This window comes from Erythrolamprus reginae, chromosome 5 (assembly GCF_031021105.1).
Source record: "Erythrolamprus reginae isolate rEryReg1 chromosome 5, rEryReg1.hap1, whole genome shotgun sequence".
In the NCBI taxonomy this organism is placed as follows: domain Eukaryota; kingdom Metazoa; phylum Chordata; class Lepidosauria; order Squamata; family Dipsadidae; genus Erythrolamprus; species Erythrolamprus reginae.
Genome location: NC_091954.1, coordinates 20431528 through 20459302, shown reverse-complemented (window position 1 = coordinate 20459302; position 27775 = coordinate 20431528). Strand labels below are relative to the sequence as shown.

The 27775-nt window shown below is 40.5% G+C and overlaps 1 protein-coding gene across 1 annotated transcript in view; it reads left to right on the top strand.

Moving 5' to 3' along the window:
• The window catches only part of CDH23 (cadherin related 23), a 726582-nt gene that overhangs the window by 495018 nt on the left and 203789 nt on the right, over positions 1 to 27775 (top strand). The window contains exons 21-26 of the mRNA XM_070753910.1: positions 427 to 616; positions 2533 to 2678; positions 3825 to 4044; positions 5760 to 5912; positions 10838 to 10951; positions 13458 to 13606. Of these exons, the coding sequence (XP_070610011.1) occupies positions 427 to 616; positions 2533 to 2678; positions 3825 to 4044; positions 5760 to 5912; positions 10838 to 10951; positions 13458 to 13606 (972 nt within the window). The remainder of the gene's footprint in view (positions 1 to 426; positions 617 to 2532; positions 2679 to 3824; positions 4045 to 5759; positions 5913 to 10837; positions 10952 to 13457; positions 13607 to 27775) is intronic.

Genomic DNA, 27775 nt, shown 5'->3' with positions numbered 1-27775 from the left:
CTCCCACTGGACCCGCCAAACAACATTGTTTGGTCGACGGGACCTGGAGAAGGCCAACTCTGTGGGACCTTATCGGCCGCTGGGATTTGTGCGGTAGAAGGCGGTTCCGGATGTATTCTGGCCCAATGCCATGTAGGGCTTTAAAGGTCATTACCAACACTTTGAATTGTGACCGGAAACCGATCGGCAGCCAGTGCAGGCCACGGAGTGTTGCAGAAACGTGGGCGAATCTAGGGATTATGGTTGCTATTGCAGTACAAAAGATGCATGGACTTAATTTTTTCAACTACATTGCAAGTGATGCTTATATCCTAAGCATTTCAATGTCATGCTTCTTTTAGAGCGGGCATAAATGCTTAGAAAACTAAACAGGTTGTTTAAACTGTCTTCATATGCCAATAAAGGACACCTTTCTGATTTCTGTAGGTGGTGGCTTTTGATCCAGACCTTGCAGAAAATGGCTCCCTTGTCTACAACATCAGACCACCAAATAAATTTTACAGTCTTAATAGCACCACGGGGAAGATTCGGACCACAGGGGTTGTGTTGGACAGAGAAAATCCAAACCCACAAGAAGCTGAGCTCATGAGGAAGATTGTGGTCTCTGTCACTGATCGTATGTTTGTTTAAGTTATATTAAGTTATTTAAGTTATATATGTACATTTGACTAGGATTTACTTCCACATTGGTTTATATGGTATATTGTTGATAAAACTGAGAGAAAAGTCTCTCAGATATTACAGGGTTTTGAAATGGGTATTTCTTTAAAAATGCTACTTTCTAAATTCTGCTAGTGTAATTGTTTTTTTGACTTTTCCCAAAATGTAATCCTTGAAGATTTCCACCACATTTTAAGATGGTTCACCATGATGTTGACCTAGAATGGAGGTCTTCAAACTTTTTACACGGAGGGACAATTCATGGTCTCTCAGATTGTTGGGGGCCAGACTGCTAAGTGGGTGTGACTAGGTGGTCATGTGATTGGGTGGGCATGGCTAAGTAACCATGTGACTGGGTGGGCGTGGCCAATTTATCAGTCCATCCTCTAGCCTTCCTCAACGGTAGTTGCTGAACTCAAGTGCATCTATTTATTTAATAAGACACCCACCCACCCCTCCAAGGGAAAAAGAGCACACACCTTCTTGCCACTTGCCTAATTTCAGTACAACAGCAGCTTCAGGATTCTTAAAATAAGCCATAAAAAAAAGAATAAAACAAACAGGATATTCTTCCAAATTTATTTATTTATTTATTTATTAAATTTGTATGCCGCCCCTCTCCGTAGACTCGGGGCGGCTCACAACAGTAATAGAAAAAACAATGTACAATACAAATCTAATAATTAAAACTAAAAACCCATAATTTAAAAAACATGCACACAACATACCATACATGAACAATATAGGCCTGAGGAAGTTATCTCAGTTCCCCCATGCCTGACAGCAGAGGTGGATTTTAAGTAGTTTATGAAAGGCCAGGAGGGTTCCAGAGGGTCGGGGCCGCCACAGAGAAGGCTCTTCCCCAGGGACCCGCCAAACGACATTGTTTAGTTGACGGGACCTGGAGAAGGCCAACTCTGTGGGACCTAATCGGTCAGTGGGATTTGTGCGGCAGAAGGCGGTCCCGGAGATATTCTGGTCCGATGCCATGAAGGACTTTATAGGTCATAACTGACACTTTGAATTAATTAACAAATAACTGCTGATCATATATTTTAGAAGACCACATAATAAACTTGACTGAGAACTGCACCAATTCAGACTGCAACTAAAACCCCCAAGGTTTGGGAAAGAGGATCGCTCTAAAATCCATAAGTATTGCATTTCTCTGAATGTATCATATATCCTTATCTTGCATATTGTAAATTGATTTCTGATGCATTTAACTTATGGCATTATCTTTTGTTACTACTTCCAGCAATATTAATCTTCATTTCTTACTTTATTTTAAATGAACAGACTTCAAATTTTATAAACCCCTATTGAGATTGTCTGTAGCCAAACACAACTCCACCAATTTGCTCTTTCTTTCACACGTACACCAATTTGCTTTAAAAGGTAAATATTATATATAAAGTAAATGTTACAGGCAATACCTCTATGCTGATTAAATCTAAAAGAGGCCAAATCAGGAGGACTGATCAGAAAGGAAAAGTCCACCACAAGTTTCATTTAGAATTGGATGGATGACAGAGAAAGAAAAGAAAATCTTTTAAGTTAAATAGGCTTACTCTGATAACTACACAGCTAATCAATTTAGGTCCCGGAACACAGGCAATGAAAAACCCCTCCCTCAGCTTCCTCCTCCTCCCCCAGGGGGCTGCTTCTGAACTAAAGAAAGCTAGCAATTGAGCACTGAAGCTAGAGGGGGCAGCCTTATGATCGTGCGTGGGACAGATTAATGGCTTCAGTAGTCTGTATCCGCCCCATGGGCTGTAGTTTGAGGACCCATGTCCTAGAATGTCTCTTTGCCAGGTTTCAATTGAAAAGATGATGGTGGGATTGATCTTATGACTTTTCTGACCCCTGCAGGTGGGAGGCCACCATTACGGGCCACAAGCAGTGCCACTGTGTTTGTAAACTTGCTGGACCTTAATGACAATGATCCCACCTTCCAGAACTTGCCTTTTATCACCGAGATTCCTGAGGGCCTTCCAGCAGGGTCATCTGTCTTCCAGGTGAGTCTTGCTTTTCATGTTAGGTATATACTAACTGAAGAGACTGAAGAACATTTATTTCTAAGAACATAGTTTGATCTATGCTAAAGTTTGATTAGTGGCGGAAATGACTCATGGCATTTTCTTCTCAGCAGTTTGATTACAGTAGTCCTCAACTTATAACCAGAATTGGGATCAGAAATTAGAACTGTTAAGCAAGGTGGTTATAAGTGAGTCAGGTCCAATTTTATGTCTGGTAATTAAGCAAATTTCCATGGTCCTTAAGCAGGGGTGGGCTTCTGGGGGTTCGCAAGGGTTCAGGAGAACTTCTAACTAAGAATATGTGCAGTTTGGAGAACCCCCAAATTCCACTCCAGGCTATCCTCACCCTTCCCAGGAATCTCCACGTGGTCCACTTTGGATGCAGGTAAGTGCTGGGCATGTGTGGAGGATCAAGGAGGGTGAAAAATGGGCCTACAAGAAGTTTGGGAAAGCCAGAAACGGGCCCGTTTCAAAGGCCTTCTCCAGAGTTTTAGAGTGTTTCAGAGCGTTTCAGAGGGTCTGCTCCAGAAGGCCTCCATAGCCTGGAGAGGCCATTTTCATTTTCCTGGAAGATTGAGGAAAGACTCCAGAGCCCAGAGAGGGCAAAAATGTTCCCCTTCATGGTACAGGAGCCAATTAGGCCACACCCACCATGGCCACACCCACCCAGAAACTGGGCAGAGAACCCTTTTCTTAAAGTTTTTAAAGCCCATCCCTGTCCTTAAGTGAATCCAGTCCCCCCCACACACCCACTGATTTTGTTTGCTGAGAAAATCGCAAATTGCAATCAAGTGATCTTAGAAACTAAAACCATCATATCTCTATACTAGTTGCCAAGGGTCTGAATTTTTATCATGTGACTGCATAAATGCTACAGTCACACATCACTTTTTGTTCAGTGTAACCTCAAACAGTCATTAAACGAATAGTTGTAAATGGGGGGATTACCGTATTTTTCGGTGTATAAGACGCACTGGTGTATAAGATGCACCTAGATTTTAGAGGGGGAAAACAAGGAAAAAAGTATTCTGAACCAAATGATGTAGTATTATATTGTTTAATAAAATACCAGTGTAGCCGAATACTTTTTACAACCATGTATACTTTTTGTGTTTTGTGTCCTAGGTGGTGGCCATAGACCTTGACAAGGACTTCAATGGCCAAGTGACCTATCGCATGCAGGTGGGCATGCCCAGGATGGACTTTGTCATCAACAGCACGACTGGTCTTATCAACTCCACCACTATTCTAGACAGGGAAAGAATTGCTGAATACTACTTGAGGGTAGTAGCAAGTGATGCAGGGGAACCATCCAAAAGTTCTACTAGCACCCTCACCGTCAAAGGTGATTGATGGACTAAAACACTTTGAAGGCTGGCTCAAAATCATGACTTATATCATATTTTAAATATGCATGAGTGAGTGGGGAGGGTGGTTCCCCAAAGCTTGCACAAGGATTAATTTCTTGTTCTAATAAGCTCTAAATCATGTTCTGTGCATTAATTGAGTTGGTAGACTATCATTTGTGAGTTGGTATCTTCTCAGTTGGTTCAAATAAGGCCGGACTTAGGGAAACAAAATGTGCCAAGTATCCTGAGTTAGCCTGCATATGAATAACAAAATCATACAATTCAGCATTTCACAAATGTGGCAACTTTAAAATATGTGGACTTCATGCTGGTTGGGGAATTCTGGGAGGTGAAGTCCACGTATCTTAAAATTGCTTCAGTTGAGAAACCCCAACATAAATTTTGGCATGAAGTTGCTCCAGACCATTCCAGAAAGGAAGAAATTCTTTGCATTAATTATTACATTTTTATTTTGCCTTTATTTTTTTGCAACTCAGGGTTATATTCATAATGTTTCCTCCTATTTTCCCCAGGATAATTATGAATTATGGGTTGGGCTGGGCTGAGAGAGAGTAATTGGCCCAAACTTACCCAGCCAACATCTATGCTTAAGGATGGACTTACGTCTCACATTTTCTAGTCCAGCATCAAAACCACTACATCCCACTGTCTCCAACATCTGAAATAACATATATCATACCATAATCATATACAGTATATCATTTTTCATCTGAGTTAATATTACTAATAGAAACATAAATATGTTTATTATGTTTCCCTGTGTTATCACTGTACTTTCCAGCTCATTTCTCATTTCTTTCTAGCTCAAATTCTCACATTCCAGAAATTCTAGTGCAGCCAAATAGTTTAATAGCCTAAAAAATTGCAATCTATGTCAGTTCATTCCCTCTCTTTCCCCTTTCAACTCTCTAGCTGAGTGCTTTTTCAAAATCTAGCAACTTTCCTAAGATGTGGGCTACCTGGGGAATTTGGGGAGTTATTTTGGGACCTGTATACTGCACGAGTCAAAAAGAGGGCAGGTAAAATATTTACTGACCCCTCACATCCTGGACACAAATTGTTTCAACTCCTACCCTCAAAACGTCGCTACAGAGCACTGCACACCAAGACAACTAGACACAAGAACAGTTTTTTCCCGAACGCCATCACTCTACTAAACAAATAATTCCCTCAACACTGTCAGACTTTCTACTAAATCTGCACTTCTATTCTACTAGTTTTCCTCATCATTCCTATCACCCATTTCCTCCCATGTTGACTGTATGACTGTAACTTGTTGCGTATATCCTAAGATTTTTATTAATATTGCTTCTTCATTGCTTATTTGACCCCTATGACAATCATTAAGTGTTGTACCACATGATTCTTGACAAATGTATATTTTATTTTATGTACGTTGAGAGCATATGCACCAAGACAAATTCCTTGTGTGTCCAATCACACTTGGCCAATAAAAATTCTATTCTATTCTATTCTATTATAAATCCACGGATCATTTGTTCCTTTAATTTAGCTTGCTGCAGCCAATTTCCTGGTCTTTTGCGGTTAAATAAATAATAAAGACATACCTACCTACCTAATAAAGTAACTGGCAGTAATTATTGTATGATTAGTTGTAGGGTCTTTAGGAAGTCCAGAGAATGCTTCTATTGTGCCCCAGAATGAAGTTTGATCAAATTCTCTCTTATAGTTTTAGATGTGAATGATGAAAACCCTACCTTCTTCCCAGCTGTCTACAATGTCTCACTTCTGGAAAATGTACCACGGGATTTCAAAGTGGTCCGTCTGAATTGTACTGACACCGATATGGGCCTTAATGCTGAACTTAGTTATTTCATCACAGGTATGAGCTTCCACAACTTCAGGGTTAGAAGCCACCTGGTTCATAGGTGATAGAAGAATAGAAGACACTTTATTCTATAATTATTGCTATTTTATTTATTTAATTAATTGACTTCTATGCTGCCCAGTCCCAAAGGATTCAGGGCAGCTTACAACAATATAAAAATACAATTTACAATTTATAAGTCAAATATAAATATTAAAACGATAACCAGTTAAAAAACCCACAACTCAAACAATTCAACCAACACCTGCATGTCATTCAATACAATTTGGCCATGAAAGATGTAAAGTTCATGGCCCCCAGGCTTTCAGATTTATATCTGACCATATCTCAAAGGTTTGGAGTGTGGTGCTGGCAAGTTATTCAGTCCGTTTAAAAATGTTTATTAGGTTTACAAAGTTCCAAGACAGAAAAAAAGAATGTAAACTGGAAAACAGTTGCAGGAATTGGGTAGGTTTACCTGTAATGTAAATAAAGATTAGGGGAGACATGACAGCAGTGTTCCAATATCTCAGGAGTTGTCACAAAGAAGAGGGAGTCAAACTATACTGCAAAGCACCTGAGGGTAGAACAAGAAGTAATGGGTGGAAACTAAACAAAGAGAGAAGCAACTTAAAACTAAGGATAAATTTCCTGACACTTAAAACCGTCAGTGGAACATCTTGTCTCCAGAAGTTGTGAATGTTCCAACACTGCAAGTTTTTAAGAAGATGTTGGATAACCATTTGTCTGAAGTGGTGTAGGGTTTCCTGCCTAAGCAGCAGGTTGGACTAGAAGACCTCCAAGGTCCCTTCTAACTATGTTGTTGTTGTTATTGTTACTACTAGTACACACATACATGCTGTTTTTATTACTGTTGTTAGCCGCCCCGAGTCTACGGACAGGGGCGGCATACAAATCCAATGAATGAATGAATGAATGAATGAATGAATGAATGAATGAATGAATAAATAAATAAAGTTAAAGGGAGACATGTACGAAATTATACAGTCCCCTCTTAACAAATCATGCAAAGGGGCTTGATTGTAGGGGGCACTCCCCTCCCCCAGCTATGTGTCTTCATTTCTTTCCAAGAGACCCATCCTCTTGATTCTCTTCTTGCAAAGTGGAGCTCTGCCAATCCATCTCCTCTCTTGTAACTTGACAGGGGAGGCATCTTCTGTGGACAATAGTCTCTTTTCTTACCCACCAGAACTGTGAAAGCTTCAGTGCAAAGCGGCAGGGGAAGTAAATCTGTCTCAGCAAGGGGAGGCTTTCACCCTGCCATTGTCAAGGCTAATTTGCATGGAGATTTGCATACATTTTCCTATAATGTTTTGCAAATGATAGCAGAACTGTTTTGGGTTGTTTGCGCCTGAGAATTATCTATGCCTCATCAGACTGAAAGAGCCATCAGTTGCCTTATGTCTGCTGAATGTGGATAGATGACAGCTTGAAAAAAAGCATTGTGGCTGAATCCATTTGCAGTGTTTGTTGAAGGGTAGCCAGGTATGTTAAATTCAGATGTACACACTGAAAAGACCTGAAGTTCCATTATAGACATGCATTCTTACAGAAGATCATGTTTGATTTTAGGCCTGTTTTTTTTCTTTTCTTTTCAGATTTATGTGATTCCCATTTCAGAATGTATGAAAATAGTTTTGATTGGCCCTGTTCTACATTTTAAAAATTTGAAAATATTTTTCTTTCATATAGAGTGTTGTCAGGCCGAAGTCTTCATGTGGAGTTAGAGAGTTCAGCCTGACACAACACAAAGGGGGATGGGAGGAGTAGTGAGTAGTCAGAGGGGAAAGTACTAGACACAACCAAACATTCCTTTCTCCAAGCCAAGGCCTCAATTGAAGAGAAGAGGAAGTTTTTATTTATTTTTATTTTATTTATTTATTTATTTTGTCCAATACATAATACACATTTAAGAGAAAGATATGTAATAATATAAGTAAAGAGAAGAATAGAAGAAAATACAGTATATAAAAGTTTAGGTGAACATATTTGAAAGGAAGAAAAGATAAATGAGATAAGGAGAGACAATTGGACAGATGACGGAAGGCACACTGGTGCACTTATGCACACCCCTTACTGACCTCTAAGGAACCTGGAGTGGTCAATCGTTGATAGTCTAAGGGAAAGATGTTGGGGGTTGGGGGTTGACACTACTGAGTCAGGTAATGAGTTCCACGCTTCGACAACTCAGTTGCTGAAGTCATATTTTTTACAGTCAAGTTTGGAGCGGTTAATATTAAGTTTGAATCTGTTGCGTGCTCTTGTGTTGTTGCTGTTGAAGCTGAAGTAGTCATTGACAGGTATAACGTTGCAGCATATGATCTTGTGGGCAATACTTAGATTGTGTTTTAGGCGACGTAGTTCTAAGCTTTCTAGACCTAGGATTGATAGTCTGCTTTCATAGGGTATTCTGTTTCGAGTGGAGGAGTGAAGGGCTCTTCTGGTGAAGTATCTTTGGACATTTTCAAGGGTGTTGATATCTGAGATGTGGTATGGGTTCCAGCCAGATGCTGTATTCAAGGATGAGTCTGGCAAAAGTTTTGTAGGCTCTGGTGAGTAGCGTGAGATTGCCAGAGCAGAAGCTGCTTAGGATCAGCCCCTGCACACATACTGGCTCTCGTGATGAACTTGTGGGTGTGGGGGATGTAAGATGAACCTTAACCTAGGTGGGATTCTGGGAAGGATTCAGAATGAGAATGACAATGGTATAGCTAACATGGTCCTGTTAATAAATCAAGCTCTGATTGAGAGAATTGGACTGGGACTTGGTTTATTTCTCAGATGCTATTTAGAACGCTGACGGTGGTACTTCTACTTAAGAACTTAATTCGTTCTGTGACCAGGTTCTTAAGTAGAAAAGTTTCTAAGTAGAAGCAATTTTCCCCATAGGAATCAATGTAAAAGCAAATAATGCGTGCAAACCCATTAGGAAAGAAATAAAAGCTCGGAATTTGGGTGGGAGGAGGAGGGGGAGGAAGAAGAGGAGGAGGACAGTCGCTGAAGCTGCCGAAAGAAGAATGTGAGGTGAATCAAAAAAAATCCAAAACTTTAAGGCTTAAAAAAAAAGAGGGACTCTAAGGCGGTGAAGAGGAGCACGCGCCTCCTATACACCTGGCACGAGGCTGCCTCCCATACACTGCACCAGAGAGAGAAACCCAGGGATAATGGCAGGAAACTGGCCAGGCCTTCGTGTCACTCTCAAATTTCCTGGGAAATTTTTCCGGGCTTGGATTAAGTAAAAAATGGTTCTTAATTAGAGGCAAAAAGATCTTGAACACCCAGTTCCTATCTAGAAAAGTTCTTAAGTAGAGGAGTTCTTAGGTTGTGTGTGTGTGTGTGTGTGTGTGTGTGTGTGTGTGTGTGTGTGTGTATATAATGCAACACACTGAGTGTCTGTAAAAGATGTATGGCCTCTAAGTCTAACCTTTAGAACAGTGAATGATAAAGGAGACTTTTTCTCTCAACTGTGCCCAATTTCATCTTGCGCATATATTTTAATTTATAATTTTATGTCATTTAGGATAATAGATCAGGTATTTCAGGATCTGCGCTATTAAGTGAAAGCACTTTCTTCAAATATCTTATCTATTCCACATGTTGCATAATGTCCATTAAAAAGATTATTTCTTTCACATTTAACGTGACATACTCTAAAAGATATATTAAGCCCCAGTGTTTTTAGTGGAAGAGATTTAAGAATGCAGTTCTATTCTGCCCAAATTTGATCCACCAAACTAAGTATTGCATGCTAATATCTATTGCCACCTGCAATGTTAATTGATAATCCCAGTTTGTCCCCAGCATTCTTAAACAGCATTTGGACATGGCTGCTTGGTGACCAAAAGTCAGCTTCTGTCATCTCTCTTTTGTTTAAATCAGCGAAACATTTTAAAAAATACATACTTTTAATTGGATAAATAGTTCTTTAGTTGGTTCTCACAGTAAGGCCGACTATCTCTACTGGCACGGCCAATTAGATTTTACAATAGAACTCTGAAATGATAAATGCACTATTTTCAAAGTCTTGAAATGTTGTCTGGTTTTGCCCTCTACTGCCCGGACCTCCAAATGACACCTAGAAGTTTTGTCATATTCTTTACTTATAGTATAAATTCAGTGATCAGGAGGGTTAACTTGGATGAAAAGGGGAAAAGGCATGAGATACAGCATCTGCAATTTCTAGATTTGGTCTATAGCTTTTCCAGGAAGGCTTCAGAAATTCCCCCTGTGAATTAGAATTAATATCCGTACTCGCGGATTAAATGGGTCTATGATTTGATTTCAATAGAATATAATTGCCATGACGATTCCTGACCCGTGACAATTTAAATTTGTTTAATACAATAAATCTGCAGTTTCACTTGTGTCTAACTAAAACAATTCATTTTGAGATGCATTATTTAAAATGAGATTCCTCCTAATTTAGGCTATAGAAGTTAGCTTATAGGCTGAATTTTCTTTCCGTATCTTATACCTATTAGTATTAGCTTGAAAATGGTTTGGGAGTTCTATTTCCCCCCACATAATTCACCATTAAATGACTTTGTATTTCTTAGGCAAATATTTCATAATTTTATTCACAAGGGTAGATATTGCAGAATGCTTCAGACCAATTTCTTGTTGCAAAGGGCAGGCTGTAGGGCAGAAAGATAGAAGGCTGAAAGCAGAAAATTTGAAAACTGAAGCCAACTCATATGAAGTTGGTTGGGGGCATGAATCCTGGATATTTTTAAGTCCCATTTATATGCATTGACAGTGTAAATCCTACAGTTGTAAGCATACGCATGGAGAAACCCTGTTGAATGTCAGTATCTCAATTTCTTAGTTCCACAGTTCATAATTCCAAATAAAATACATATGGATGTATGCTTATATAGATATAAATCATGTCATTCTTTCCTTCTATTTTTTCCCTGCAGGTGGAAACCAGGATGGAAAATTTAGTGTTGGCTTTAGAGATGGTATAGTTAGAACAGTTGTCAACCTGGACAGAGAAACCATGCCATTCTACAGCCTTATCCTAGAAGCCATTGGTAAGCATGTCCATTCTTCACCCTTCTCTTAAAAATTCATATTTCAGCTTTTGGGCTGAAGAATTTGTCTAAAGGACCTAATTTGCAAATTGGTAGTATAGTTTTCCCACCTGAAGTTTTCAGAAAGAGAAAATTGGCTTTTACTGATCTTCAGACTATCCTGGATGTACTATGAACTTTTATCTATTATTCCTGTGGTCTTCTATGAGATGTAGTTTCTGTTTTATGAACTTACACTCTTCAGCATATTGTGGACTGAAATATAAGTGAACTACTGCCACGCACTAAGCTTGAATGTAGATGACTTATGGACAAAAATCACAATCATAGGAATTAAGTATTTAATATCTGTGATATGATATGTAGATAATAATATGTGATAACACATATTTATGAAATATGTTATACCATTCAGAATGCAGTAATTTTTGCAGTGGAACAGTATTTACCATTCTGAGCACCAAATTATTATACAGTACAACAAACAAGTGGCAAAGACTTATAAAGTGTACTGCACAAAATGTAAATGTCTTCCGCCAAGTAAGTTACAAAAATGTAACCAAAACCACAGTAAAATGGAGATTTTTCCATTCTAAAAATTGGAAACAGTTGAAAAAAAGGCTAACAAGTTGCCAGAAGGCATGTCTTGATACATGCTTTAGGTTATAAGAACTCAAAGAAGTGGTTACTGCATTGCACAGTATCAATCCTGGTCTAATGATGCCTCTTGGATTAAGAGGAATTAGAAGTAATTGAATTTGCATTTCAAATATAATTTAATACAAGTTAAACAAAAGCTGCAATGTTTATTAGATACCACCTTCATCTTGTGTTATTTTTGTTATCTTTCCCTGATATTGTTGCTCACTGACATTCCATCGAGACGTAAAGCTTTCCTGGAGTTCATAGACCATTTTTTCCCCCTCAACCTTGGCAACCGTTAAGATGCGATGTTGACAAACTCACATTATAAAAGTGGCCAAGATTGAGAAACACTATTGTAGGCATAGAAACATAGAAGACTGATGGCAGAAAAAGACCTCATGATCCATCTAGTCTGCCCTTATACTATTTTCTGTATTTTATCTTAGGATGGATATATGTTTATCTCAGGCATGTTTAAATTCAGTTACTGTGGATTTACCAACCACGTCTGCTGGAAGTTTGTTCCAAGGATCTACTACTCTTTCAGTGAAATAATATTTTCTCACGTTCCTTTTGATCTTTCCCCCAACTAATTTCAGATTGTGTCCCCTTGTTCTTGTGTTCACTTTCCTATTAAAAACACTTCCCTCCTGGACCTTATTTAACCATTTAACATATTTAAATGTTTCAATCATGTCCCCCCTTTTCCTTCTGTCCTCCAGACTATACAGATTGAGTTCATTAAATCCTTCCTGATAACTTTTATGCTGAAGACCTTCCACCATTCTTGTAGCCCGTCTTTGAACCCGTTCAATTTTGTCAATATCTTTTTGTAGGTGAGGTCTCCAGAACTGAACACAGTATTCCAAATGTGGTCTCACCAGCACTCTATATAGCGGGATCATAATCTCCCTCTTCCTGCTTGTTATACCTCTAGCTATGCAGCCAAGCATCCTACTTGCTTTCCCTACTGCCTGACTGCACAAACATTTAGTCCAGAGGTCTTCAAACTTGGCAACTTTAAGACTTGTGGATTTTAACTTCCAGAATTCTCCAACCAGGATAGCTGGCTGGAGAATTCTGGGAGGTGAAGTCCATAAGTCTTAAGAACATAAGAACATAAGAAGAACCATGCTGAATCAGGCCAAAGCCCATCGAGTCCAGCATTCTGTGTCACACAGTGGCCCACCAATTGTCCATGGGGATCTTGAGCAGAAAGAGAAGGCAAGACCCTCCCTTTCCCCTGACCCCCAACAAGTGGTACTGAAGGGAATCCTGCCTGCCTCAACCAACATAGAGGCAGCACATGGACATCCGTTTCAATAACCACCGATACATTTGGGATCCATGAATATCTGTCTAATCCTGCCTTGAAGCTATCAAGGCTGACAGCTGTCACGACCTCTTCTGGAAGTGAATTCCATAAACCAACGACCCTCCGGGTGAAGAAATATTTCCTTTGATTTGTCCTCACTTTCTTACCTATGAGCTTTAGGGAGTGCCCCCTCGTCCTAGTATTGTGTTATATTTTTTCTCTACCCACCTTTTCTATCCCATGCATGATTTTATACACTTCAATCAAGTCACCCCTTAAAGTTGCCAAGTTTGGGGACCCCTGATTTAGTCCAATCCCAAGTAAGTACTTGCCTACCTAGAAAAGTTAATTGCTAGGACTCTTGACAACTCTTAGAAAGTAATTGCTCAGAAATTACTTTAAATGAAGATGGTAGACAGAAAGGTATGAAGCATTTCAGCCTTATTTTCTTTAGAATGTCCTATGATGGATCATTACGCCGTCAATGGAAATGGCAGAGCTTTTCTTCTGAAGAGTTGACCCAGACCCCGTGTTTTGTTCTCACAGATAATGGCCCAACGGGAAAAAGAAGGACTGGCACTGCAACTGTTCATATCACGGTGCTGGATGTTAATGACAACCGACCCATCTTTCTCCAGAGTAGTTATGAAGCTACTGTGCCAGAAGACATTCCCGATTACAGCAGCATTGTACAGGTATGCAGCTAAAGATTTCAACAAGGTTCCGTGCATGAAGAGAGGGAGGGGAGGGGAGACAAGCGAGAAGCAACAGTTTCATCTCACTGCAGTCGAGCTGTAAGGTAATAATCCCATCAAATCAACTAGATAGTGTTAATGTTAGCCAAGGCCTCTGTGTCAGTTATGTGCTGTTGCATGAACTCCATTGCAATTAGCAATCACTCATTTATTCATTTATTTATTTTGTCCAATACATAATGAGAGTTTTAGTGGGTATATATATATATATGTATGTATTTATGTATGTATCTATGTATGTATATGTATGTATGTATGTATGTATGTATGTATGTATATGTATATGTCACATGTTTTTTTGCTGAATTTGAAAATTAAGGGAGTCTAGGATAGATCTATTCCGGCCTTATTTTGGCCTCATCAGCTAGCCATACCCACTGGGACTTGAACCTGCAACCTTTGCCTTGTAAGGCAGAGAATTATCCTCTAAGCTACAGTATCCAATCCCTTCAGCTCTGCACCAGGGAAGGGTTAGAGATATAGGAATAGAAGAAAGGAATAGGAGAGCGATAGGACAGGGGACAGAAGGCACTCTAGTGCACTTGTACTCGCCCCTTACTGACCTCTTAGGAATCTGGATAGGTCAACCCTGGATAATCTAAGGGTAAAGTATTGGGGATTTGGGAATGACACTATGGAGTCCGGTAATGAGTTCCACGCTTCGACAACTCGGTTACTGAAGTCATATTTTTTACAGTCAAGGTTGGAGCGGTTAATATTAAGTTTAAATCTGTTGTGTGCTCTTGTGTTGTTGTGGTTGAAGCTGAAGTAGTCGCCAACAGGCAGGACATTGCAGCATATGATCTTGTGGGCAATACTTAGATCATGTTTAAGGCGTCTTAGTTCTAGGCTTTCTAGGCCCAGGATTGAAAGTCTAGTCTCGTAGGGTATTCTGTTTCGAGTGGAGGAGTGAAGGGCTCTTCTGGTGAAGTATCTTTGGACATTTTCAAAGGTGTTAATGTCTGAGATGCGATATGGGTTCCAAACAGATGAGCTGTATTTGAGGATGGGTCTGGCAAAAGTTAAGTGTAGGTAATTATTTAGAGGCATTAGCAGCCAAGAGATCTAGAATTCACTTTGATAATGCCAGAAAGAAAGGTCCAGTCCAATAGAAGGGACCTAGGCATCGAAGCTAACAGTGGTAGTGAGACCCTAAGTTGCAGAAACATAGCAATAGCAATAGCATTTAGACTTATATGCTGCTTCACAGTGCTTTGACAGCCATCTCTAAGCGGTTTAGAGAATCAGCATATTTCCTTCAACAATCTGGGTGCTCATTTTACCTACCTCAGAAGGATGGAAAGCTGAGTCAACCTGGATCCAGTAGTGAGATTTGAACTGCTGAACTACAGCTAGCAGTTAGCTGAAGTAGCCTGCAGTGCTGCACTCTAACCACTGTACCACCCCAGGTCTCTGAACACATTAATTATTTTGTATTGATTCAGAAATTAAATACATCCCTGAACTAGTTCATAAACTACCTTGAATCAAGCAGTGACTCAGAGCTAGGTTTTGAGTGTAAGTCAAGTTCTCCAAAACAGATCTGCTTTCAGGAAGATTTTGGCTGTCTGGATTTATTTCTTTTTTTATATATAAAATACTGTAGTTTTTATTAAATTTCTTCTTTAAAAAAACATATCAAACAAAAAAAGACAATACAATACAAAAATGCAAACATCGAAAAACCAACAATAACAAACTTTGACTATGCATTCAAAGTAGCTTTAAGGGGTGGAAGGAAACTGGGGTAGAAGATTTAACTTCTCTTTTTTTTCCCTTTATTTTTCTCTCATTGAAATGAACCTTTAACACAGATGTCTTCAAACTTGGCAACTTTGACTTTTGGTAGAATATTAGACTGGTGGACATATTTACAAATAAAGGATACATACCAAAAGGATAAAAGGGAACATGATTTTCAGGTGGGGATGGGAGACCTGGACAAGATACTCTTAGGGAGTGATGAAAAATTAATTGGCAAAATATATAAATATTTGATTAGGTACAAAACAGAAGTGGAAATTGTAAAAGAAACTATGAGAAGTTGGGAAAGAAATTTCAGATATATAATAGAGATAGAAAAGTGGGAAAAGCTCTGGATTCATAACTGGCAGATGACAAAGTCTATGACGTTCAAGGAAAACCAGTATAAGATGTTTTACAGGTGGCATTTATCTCCAAAAAGAATTTCTAAAATGTTCCCGAAAGTCTCACCACTGTGTTGGAAATGTAAAAAAAGAAAAAGGCACATTCTACCATCAATGGTGGACTTGCCCAGAGGCTAAGAAGTATTGGAATAAGATAACAGATTGGTTAAAATAAATAACATCACAAGAATTTGAAAAAAAAATCAGAACTATATTTATTGGGCATTTTTAATACAAAAATTAATAAAGAAATTAGCTATTTGGCCATCCATATATTGACAGCTGCTATGATAGCTTACGCCCAGCAATGGAAAGCAGACAGAATACCGGAAGGAGGTATAATGAATAAAAAGCTACTAGAATGTGCAGAGATGGACAGATTGTTCAAAAATTAGAAGGAAAAGAAGATACAGAATATTATAAGATATGGGGAAATCTCTACAATTGGCTAGAGAAAAGGACAATGGTAAAATAAATAAATTAGAAATTAGAAAAGTATAAGCAAAGCAAAGCAATACGTTAATAAACGAATACCAATTTAAGAGGAAAAATTTCTCTGATCAAATAGTCTGAAAGAGTGGGGAAATTATTTTTCCCAAATGTCTGTAATTATATGTTTTGTTTCATTTACTCTTTTGTTTTTATTTGTCTATTTGTATGTTTGTTTTATTATCTATGTAAAAATAAAATATAATAATAATTATTATTATTGTTATTGTTATTATTATTATTATTATTATTATTATTATTATTATTATTATTATTATTATAACTGACTACAAGCATAGACATCATGCTGTGGCACAGATGATCCACTGGAACTTGTGCCGGAACTACCATTTACCAGTGGCAAAGAACTGGTGGGATCATAAGCCCAAAATAGTGGTCAAAAATGAGCAAGCAAAACTACTGTGGGACTTCCGACTTCAGACTGACTGAATTCTGAAGCATAACACACCAGACATTGTGATCGTGGAGAAAAAGAAAGTATGGATCATCGACATCGCAATTCCAGGAGACAACAGAATTGAGGACAAGCAGCTAGAGAAATTAGTGAAATACGAAGATCTAAAAATCGAGCTGCAACGACTCTGGCATAAGCCAGTGAAAGTGGTCCCAGTGGTACTTAGCACGCGGGGCGCAGTACCAAAGGATCTCAGCGGACATTTGAAAACCATCGGAATTAACAAAATCTCCATCTGTCAATTGCAAAAGGCCGCTTTACTGGAATCGGCAAACATAATTCGCTGCTACATCACGCAGTCGTAGGTGCTTGGGAAGCGCCCGACTGGTGATGAAATACGAAATCCACGTAGTGATCTCGTTTGCTGTGTTGTATTGACATAATAATAATAATAATAATAATAATAATAATAATAATAATAATGACTTGTGGACTTCAACTCCCAGAATTCATCAGCCAGCATAGCTGGCTTGAGAATTCTGGGAGTGGAAGTCCACAAATCTTAAATCTGCCAGGTTTGAGGACCCCTGCTTTAACAGAATTAACATTCAGCGTTTCTGTGGTGTTTTCAGTTTCTCTTCAAACCAAGCATTTCTCTTGAAAGAGGTAGTGGTTCTGGCCTGTTTTTCTTGAATTCCCTTTTCTAACAAAAGAAAAAAATAAAATTGCATCATTTTGTTCCTGTCACATAGGAATTTTGGGGAAGGCAGGGACTGAAAGCTGGGATATTTGGGATAATATACCAAAGGCTTTAGTTGTCTGGAACAAAAATTGCATCAAAACATTGAACCATGTATGGTGCTAAAACTCTACAGAACACATAGAAGCTTATGTATGGTGACATTTAAGGGCTTTTTGTTAATATACCTTAAATAGAATATTTGAGATATCACATTGCTGATTTTCAGGGACTTCTATGATCTACAAGGTGCCTTTTTACATCCCCTAATAAAACTTGCAAGATGGCTATTTCGGAATATTGACTAATCTCTTTTGTTTTCTAAATTAAAATTGTCAACACTTCAATATATTATCTGCTTTAAGAAAGACATCAGTGCTTCAAAACTGGTTTTGTGCAGATGGTGCCATTTTAATTTGTGACAGTTTCTAATGGGAAATCCTACATTTGGAAACTAAAGTACACCAAGTAGCCATATCTTCTGAAACAGTAGAGGAAGATTGGTTAATTAATTGATGAAATGTATTTGCCATCCATCTTGCGGTTTAGGTGACATTGAATGGATACACTTCCAGAAGAAAGAGGAAAAAAAGTACCTATTTAAGGGATCTCCCATGAAACTCATTGTAATAAATTGGAAATATTGCTTTTCTGGAAAAAATGAAAGGAAAGTCAAAAACATTAACATGAAGACAAAAACATTCCCACATGTCAAATTCAAGAGACAATTCGGTAACCTTTTTAGTTCAAAATCAATTTTACAACTGAGCTAAGTGAGGTCTTTGGATGAAGCTTGGGTTTTGCCATCAATGTCATGAATTCTTTTAAGTAGCTGGCAATGTAAACTATTAATATTCTGAACCAGGCAGTCTTCTTTGGTTCATGTGAGGAATTGCCATTTATTAATGTATGCATTTCTATATATAAGCATTACATAGAATTATAGCACATACTATTCATACATCAAAGAGGCCCAAAGATCATGTGCAGGTCAGATTTAAAGGCAATATGCCTTTTATGATAGCAATAGCACTTAGATACCTCCCCACAGGGCTTTGAGTGGTTTACAATATCAGCATATTGCTGCCGACAATCTGAGTCCTCATTTTACCGACCTGGAAAGCTAAGTCAACCATAGGCCCTGTCAGGATCAAACTCATAGCAGTGGGCAGAATTAGTCTGCAATACTGCATTTTAACCACTGGGCCACCACAATGTAAGAACTACCTTTAAATCTGAGCTCGAAGTGGTCTGTTCAGTGTCTATTACAACTTAGGCAAATGTAAGGTATGTGGCTAGGAAATTCTGGGAGTTCAGTTGCCATACTTGAGAAAAAACAATATAGTATGTGCCAGATATGAATAGCCATCTTTGCAGAGTTAATGCTGCTTAGTTCCAAGTGATACATTGTAGGGGGCAATTTGTGATGGACCTTGTCCAGTAACTTTTCCCCATAGTTGTATTGGGAGAAGAGGTGGGGACAACTCATCTTGTACTTATTCTCCCATTCATTTCCAACCAGCACTACAGCATGTATGCATGCATACATTAATGTGTATGTATACCTCCCAACAACAATTAAATTATTTTGGTCACAGACCAGCATAGACTACAAATAAGCAAACCATTTCAATAATTTCAGTAATCTTCATTGAATTTGAAAATTCCATCACTACCCACATTCCCATTATCATATCCTTTTAAGAAAATACAGTGATACCTCGTCTTATGAACTTAATTGGTTCCGGGACGAGGTTTGTAAGGTGAAAAGTTTGTAAGACAAAACAATGTTTCCCATAGGAATCAATGGAAAAGCGATTAATGCGTGCAAGCCCAAAATTCACCCCTTTTGCCAGCCGAAGTGCCCGGTTTTGCGCTGCTGGGATTCCCCTGAGGCTTCCCTCCATGGGAAAACCCACCTCCGGACTTCTGTATTTCTGTGATGCTGCAGGGGAATCCCAGCAGCACAAAAATGGGTGCTTCACTGGCAATGGAAGTCCGGTGGTGGGGTTTCCCAGCGAGGGGAGCCTCAGCGAAATTGCAGCATCGCAAAAACATGGAAACCCCACCTCCAGATTTCCGTTGCCAGCGAAGCGCCTGTTTTTGCGCTGCTGGGATTTCCCTGCAGCATCACAAAAACACGGAAGTCCAGAGGTGGTGTTTCCCATGGAGGGGAGCCTCAGGGGAATCCCAGCAGCACAAAAACGAGCGCTTTGCTGGCAACAGAAGTCCGGAGGCGGGGCATCCCAGTGGCGGCTTGGATTGGTAATGTGAAAATAGTTTGGAAGAAGAGGCAAAAAAATCTTAAACCCCGGGTTTGTATCTCAAAAAGTTTGTATGACGAGGGGTTTGTAAGATGAGTTATCACTGGCCTAATCCTCGAAGGTTGTTATTCAAAACACCAACTGACGTGAAAAGCATTTTGGGAAACTACTAAACAGTTTACATCTTCCCGATATTGTAATTAATTGATCCTATTGTATCATCATATTATGAATATGCTGCACAATAATTATATCCTAGCTTAGAAGTCCAAGAACTCCTCCTCTGTCTAAATGCATTTGGAAATGTATTTGGGAAACTCTTTGCTGCTTATTTATTTTAGCGATTTCCCCCAATGGGCACTAGAGTGCTTTATTATTACAGAAGGGTTTATGGCATGGTTTTTTATATTAGTGACATTGTGTTATTACATTGTGCACAGAGAAGATGGGAGCACAATCACATCATTTTGGCATACGCCTCTTTAGAAAAAAGCCAGTTGATAAGAGTATAAAATTTCTGGTGCCAAATCCTTGTGTAATTCTACTAGAAGGACTTAGGGCTCTGCCTCCCCTAAAGCATGTGTCTGTGTCTGTGTGTATCTCTCTCTGTGTGGGAATTAATAATGCAGTATATAGCAAAAATAAGAGAAATCTTAATATTTTCAGCATTCCTTTCATTGCTGATTCCATAACTTCTTTCTATTTGAAAAAAAATGATCATGTGACGTATGGCTAAATGGGGAACTCTTTGCATTCTGGATGCATGTTAATCATAGTTGGGACGCAGAAAAAAACTAACTAGAACCTCCTAACCATAATGATTAGTGCTGAGGTCAATAAGAATTGAAACCATGATTCTATGGATGGATCCTTTAAATATTTAGCTGTTATGAGTAGTGATGGGTGAACCGAACCTGCACAATTCGGTTCCATGCCGAATTTTGCGGTGTTCGGTATGCCGAATATGAACCCGAATTTTTTTGAAAGTTCGGGGTCACATTCGGCATTCGGAGCTTTGACATAACCAGCAGGTTGCTAAGGACGCCAAGATGATCACTTCCTGGATTCCATGGAATCCAGGAAGTGATCACCTTGGCGTCCTTAGCAACCTGCCGGTATACGTGACGTCAAAGCTCTTGGTGGGATTCCCTGTTCGAGTTCGGTTCGGGTTCGGCCGAATTTTGCGTAAAGTTCGTCCAAACTTGCCGAACCTGAACACCATTGGGTTCGCCCATCACTCGTTATGAGATGTGCTGCCTCATCACTATGAAACTGTAATACACACACAATTACAACTCTTGGAAAGCAGGATCTAAAGAGAAATTGTTAGGTGCTGCAACTTTTGTAACCTTATCACTTTCGTTTCAGTAAGATTATATTCAATTTTTTGGTAGCCTGATATTAATACAATCGTACCCTTCTCTTTTATCCTTAACCCCACCCTCAAAATATATTTATGCACCTATGAACATTTTTGCATGTATTCATAGACTCCATTCATGCATTCAGTCAAACATTCAGTCAGTCAACAGTCAATCAGTCAATCAGTTTCTACAGCCAGGCATCTCAGATTAAACTCCATTAAAACCAAGTACTAACACAATACTAAACCAAATACAGTGATACCTCGTCTTACGAACGCCCCTTCATATGAACTTTTCGTGATACGAACCCGGGTTTACGATTCATTTGCCTTGTTTTAAGAACCATTTTTGTTTTACGAATCCAAGCCGGGGTGCGTGGGCTTTCTTACTGCGCATGTACTCTCGTACTGTGCGTGCGCTCTCTGACTGCCGTAGGGATTCCCCTGCCTTGTGACTGTCACCGCCGGGATTTCCCATTTGATCACAGCCCTCACTGGGATTCCATGCTGGGAGAAAGCACTTTCGCAGCCGCTTCGCTGGGATCACTTTCTCTGAGCGCTTCCGAAATGCCCGCCCCTCTCGTAGCCCCTTTGCTGGGAGCGCTTTTGTCCAGGGCTGTCAGCAAAGGGGCTGCAGGAGAGGCGGGGCAGGCATTCCCAAATCGCTCAGAGAAAAAGCTTTGGGAATGCCTGCCCCGCCTCTCCTGCAGCCCCTTTGCTCACAGCCCTGGGTGAAAGCACTCCCAGCAAAGGGGCTGCGAGAGGAGCGCAGCGGGCATTCTGGAAGCACTCAGAGAAAACCCTCTCACAGGCCATTTGCTGGGAGTGTTTTGCCGAGCTAGCCCCTTTGCAGCCGTCCCTCTGCTCCAGCCCCACTCTCCCAAAGGATGGGGCTGCCACATCCCAGCAGATTCCATCCCTCTTGCCAGGACAAGAGGATAGTGGTGGCGGTGGTGGCTTCCCTTTCAGAAGCAGCAGCGCTGGGAATGTCACATCCACTACCACTACAACCACCACCCTGCCGCCACCTGCCCCCAAACAAGGATCCAAATGCTGGCAGTAATGGGCAAAAGGGGTGAGTTTTGGGTTTGCATGCATTATTCGCTTTTCCATTGATTCCTATGGGAAACATTGTTTCATCTTACAAACTTTTCACCTCATCCCGGGAACTGGTTAAGTTCGTAAGATGAGGTATTACTGTATACAGTGATCCCTCTATTATCGCGAGGGTTCCGTTCCAAGACCCCTCGCGATAATCGATTTTTCGCGATGTAGGGTTGCGGAAGTAAAAACACCATCTGCGCATGCACGCCCTTTTTTCTATGGCCGCGCATGCGTAGATGGTGGAGTTTGCGTTCCCCGCCGCCCACGCAAAGGGGAAACCCCGATTTGGCTCCTCGCTGCTGCTGCGCTACCGAGCAGATCAGCTGCTGGGCGGCCGAAGGAACCTTCCCTGGGTCTTCCCCCTCTTGCTGGCGGGCGGGCGAGCGGCGGGCATCAGCGAGGAGCCGGGGTTTCCCCTTTGCGTTGGCGGCCGGGAAGACCCAGGGAAAGTTCCTTCGGCCGCCCAGCAGCTGATCTGCTCGGCGCAGCAGCAGCGAGCAGACGAAGATTGGGGTTTCCCAGCCGCCCACGCAAAGGGGAAACCCCGGCTCCTCGCTGATGCCCCCACTTGCCCGCCTGCTGCCCGCCGCCCGCCAGCAAGAGGGGGAGAGATAGAGAAAGAGAGAGAAGGAAAGAAAGAGATGAGAGAGGGAGGAAGAGAGTGTGAGAGAGGAAGAAGCAAGATAGAGAGAGAGAGAGAGAGAAAGAAAGATGAGAAAGGAAGGAAGAGAGTGATGTCATCGGGTGGAAAAATCGCGATATAGCGTTTCGTGAAGATCGAGATCGCGAAACTCGAGGGATCACTGTATATATAAAAGCTGAGAAAATCAGAAATGTAGTTGTTAATGTAATAAACACCTAGTCATAATAATAATAATAATAATAATAATCATCATCATCATCATCATCATCATCATCATCATCATGACATTTCAGGTAACACTCAGTAAGGCTGTCGCTTTAGCAGCCCTCCTTGAAAAACAAATGCCTTTGTTGCCATGAAAATGGTGAATTTCAGGTGGGGCAGAGAATAATAATTTGATCCTAAGTACAACTGTGAATTCCATTAGCTGAGCTCTGAGATCAAAATAAAGTTCAGTTAATAATAAAGTATCACATGGCTACAGATAACTTTGTTCTAACCAATAATGGCCCGACGTGGCTTAGATCCTTAGGAAGCTCTAATAAACACAATGCACTGATAAGGGGATTTTCCTTGGTTGGAAGACCTACAGAAAATCCAAGAGCAGCAGAATGTAGGAAGGAAGGGAAGGAGGGAGAAGGGGAAAAGACTATTGGAAGAAGCATTTTTTTTAAAAAAATAAACCAAAAATTGTACATTTGCCAGTTCAGCTGTTGCCAAGAAAACTCCATGGATGTTTCCATGCACTTACTTGGCTGTAATCAAGCTCATCTTGTTTGAATGTTTAATGCTGGGCTACCAGAACTGAACTGCAACAATCTGGGTAACTACAGTATTATATGACAGCAGGAGGATTTGGAAAATTGAAACCCTTTGCTCCCTGGTAATGGGTTTTGGAAGGAAAGTTGGCAGCAAATGGAAATGTCTATATCCACTCACCCTTGGCTGTTTTGGGCCCTGTCCTTACCATTTTTGGAGAGCAAGACCTTTATAAAGGGAATGGGGAGAGAATGAAAAAGAAATCAAAGAATCTGTGCAAGGCAACAGCCAGACCTGATGGGCAAGGCAGCCATGACTCTTGGCACATCAGAACATCCCCAGCTACAGGGAGGAATGTAGTCACAAGCTTCTTGCAAATGGTCAGGGGTTTGTTTATTCATTTATTAGAATTGGAAGGTACCTCGTAGGTCATCTAGTCCAATCCCCTGCTCAAGCAGAGTCCCTGCACCATTTCGGACAAATGGCAGTCCAGTCTTCTTTTGAGAGTCTCAAGTGTTGATCGATCTCACCATCTGAAAGTTCCTCCTTATTTACAGGTTGGATCTCTCGTTGGTCAGTTCCCATCCATTATTCCTTGTCTGGCCTTTGGGTGCCTTTGGGTGCCTGACCCCCTCCTCTGTGTGGCAGCCCCTCAAGTATTGGGACACTGCTGTCATGTCAATACCAATATCCCTATACACAGTCCCAGGAAATAATGGGCAAACACTGGCAAATGCAGCAAGTAGGACTAAGTTATGGTGATCTCATCCCTTCAGTGACATCATTATACAACCCATCTTTTACATCTCTATATTGTGATGCAGCTGTGGGATGGGCCTTACATGGTGGTCTCACTTCACATGCTCAGTTGCATGAAAGCCTATATCAGGAGTGTCCAACCTTGGCAATTTTAAGACCTGTAGACTTCAACTCCCCAAATTCTGGTGAATACCAGTGGAGGTACGTGAAATTCTGCTGATTTCTCTTTGCTTCTATCCTTGTCAAATGGCGATTTTCCAAAGGTTGTAGGTTATTATTATTATTTATTAAATTTGTATGCCGCCCCTCTCCGTAGACTCGGGGCGGCTCACAGCAGTAATAGAAAAACAATCCACAATACAAATTTAATAATTAAAACTAAAAACCCATAATTTAAAAAACATGCACACAACATACCATACATAAACAATATAGGCCTGGGGAAGCTATCTCAGTTCCCCCATGCCTGACGGCAAAGGTGGGTTTTAAGAAGTTTGCGAAAGGCAAGCAGGGTGAGGGCAATCCTAATCTCTGGGGGGAGCTGGTTCCAGAGGGTCGGGGCCGCCACAGAGAAGGCTCTTTCCCTGGGTCCCGCCAGACGACATTGTTTAGTCGGAGAAGGCCAACTCTGTGGGACCTAACTGGTCGCTGGGATTCGTGCAGCAGAAGGCTGTCCCGGAGATATTCTGGTCCGATGCCATGAAGGGCTTTATAGGTCATAACCAACACTTTGAATTGTGACTGGAAACTGATCAGCAACCAATGCAGACTGGGGAGTGTTGGTGAAACATGGGCATACCTAGAGAAGCCTATGATTGCTCTCACAATCAACCAACATTACAAGCAGTTTGGGGCGGCCTATCAGGAAAGAATGTTTTTTTTTCCCACAGGAGATTCATTCACATTGCAGTAGATTCCATGATACTGCAGTCCTGGTTAACAGGCTCTTTTCTTGGCCACGTTGCACATCCATGGGAAATGGGCTGCGTGCGTTTTACGCTGCAAATGGAGGGTCTTAAGGAACCCAGCCGTTTCCAGAGCTTAAGCTGTGGTTCAGTGGCATCTTCAAAATGATAAGGCATGCACTCGTGTGGTCTGTGGACAGATAGATCAAGTGCTGCCGGTTTGCATAAAGTGACAAAAAGGAGACCGATGGCCAGGAGGAGAAAAATACAGACGAGGGCAATGATGATAGGCAAGGAATCCAGGTTATGCTCAGTTGGCTCTGAGCTCAAGAGAGTCATCTCAGTGGTCGCATTGAGTAATTCAGGGACACCAATACTTGGCAGGGTCTCATTTGCTGAATCCTTTGCGCTCATCCTTCTCTCCTGCAAGACAACAGGATTAAAGATAATAATAATAATAATAATAATAATAATAATAATAATAATAATAACAACAACAACAATAACAATAACAACAGAGTTGCAGGAAACCTTAGAGGTCTTCAGAAGAAAAGGATTTAGGGGTAGTGATTTCTGACAGTTTCAAAATGGGTGAACAGTGCAGTCAGGCGGTAGGGAAAGCAAGTAGGATGCTTGGCTGCATAGCTAGAGGTATAACAAGCAGGAAGAGGGAAATTATGATCCCGCTATATAGAGTGCTGGTGAGACCACATTTGGAATACTGTGTTCAGTTCTGGAGACCTCACCTACAAAAAGATATTGACAAAATTGACGAGGTCCAAAGATGGGCTACAAGAATGGTGGAAGGTCTTAAGCATAAAACGTATCAGGAAAGACTTCATGAACTCAATCTGTATAGTCTGGAGGAGGGGGGACATGATCAAAACATTTAAATATATTAAAAGGTTATATAAGGTCCAGAAGGGAAGTGTTTTTAATAGGAAAGTGAACACAAGAACAAGGGGACACAATCTGAAGTTAGTTGGGGGAAAGATCAAAAGCAACATGAGAAAATATTATTTTACTGAAAGAGTAGTAGATCCTTGGAACAAACTTCCAGCAGACGTGGTAGATAAATCCACAGTAACCGAATTTAAACATGCCTGGGATAAACATATATCCATCGTAAGATAAAATACAGAAAATAGTATAAGGGCAGACTAGATGGACCATGAGGTCTTTTTCTGCCGTAAGACTTCTATGTTTCTATGTTTCTAATCCAACCCCCTGCTTAGGTAGGAAACCCTACACTATTTCAGATAAATGGTTATCTAACATTTTCTTTAAAATGTTGGATAACCAACATGTTTTCTTTAAAACACATTTCAGCGTTGGAGTATTCACAACTGGAGGCATGCCGTTCCACTGATCAATTGTTGTAACTGTCAGGAATTTTCTTAGTCTAAGTTGCTTCTAAGTTGTGTAGTTTCCACCCATTGTTTCTACCCTCAGGTTCTTTGGAGAATAGTTTGACTCCTACTTCTTTGTGGCAGCCCCTGAGATATTGGAACTGCTATCATGTCTCCCCTAGTCCTTCTTTTCATTAGACTAGACATAGCCAGTTCCTGCAACCGTTCTTCATATGTTTTAGCCTCCAGTCCCGTAATCATCATTGTTGCTCTTCAGCCATAACTGACAATCAGGCAGCACAGACAACTGTATGCATTGACGTTTATGCAAAATTAACGGGGATGACAAAAGACCAAGTGTAAGCCATTTCTTCCCTCTCAGTTCTAAATAAATTGAAATCAGAACTTCTATCACTAGGCTACATAGTCATTTTTTCTTGTGGTGGTCATTAAGCAAATCAAACAGTTCTTAAGCAAATCTAGCTTCACCCATTGACTTTCCTCATTGGGATCTGGCTCGGAAGAGCGCCATTGGTGACCACACGATCCCAGGATGCTGCAAACATTATAATAATTAATAATAATAATAATAATTTATTGGATTTGTATGCCGCCCCTCTCCGCAGACTCAGGGCGGCTAACAACAATAATAAACACAACATGTACAATCCAATAATAAAAAACAACTAAAACCCCCTGTTATAAAACCAAACATACCATGCATAACTTGTAATGGCCTAGGGGGAAGAGCTATCTCAACTCCCCCATGCCTGGCGGTATAAATGAGTCTTGAGTAGTTTACGAAAGACAGGAAAGCCGCCCCGAGTCTGCGGAGAGGGGCGGCATACAAATCCAATAAAATGAAATGAAATGAGGGTGGGGGCAGTTCTAATCTCTGGGGGGAGTTGGTTCCAGAGGGCCAGGGTAGCCACAGAGAAGGTTCTTCCCCTGGGGCCCACCAAACGACATTGCTGGTTAGCAAGTGCCTGAATTTTGATCATGTAATGACAGGGCTGCTGCAATGTGAGGACCGGTTGTGAATCACGTTTTTGAGGACTGCCATAACTTTGAAAAATTGTTAAACAAATTGTTTGTAAGTTTAGCCCTACCTGCAATTCCAAATCTTTTAGTGGCAGAATGTCACTTGTGATCCATCTCTCCTTCTAGAGGCTC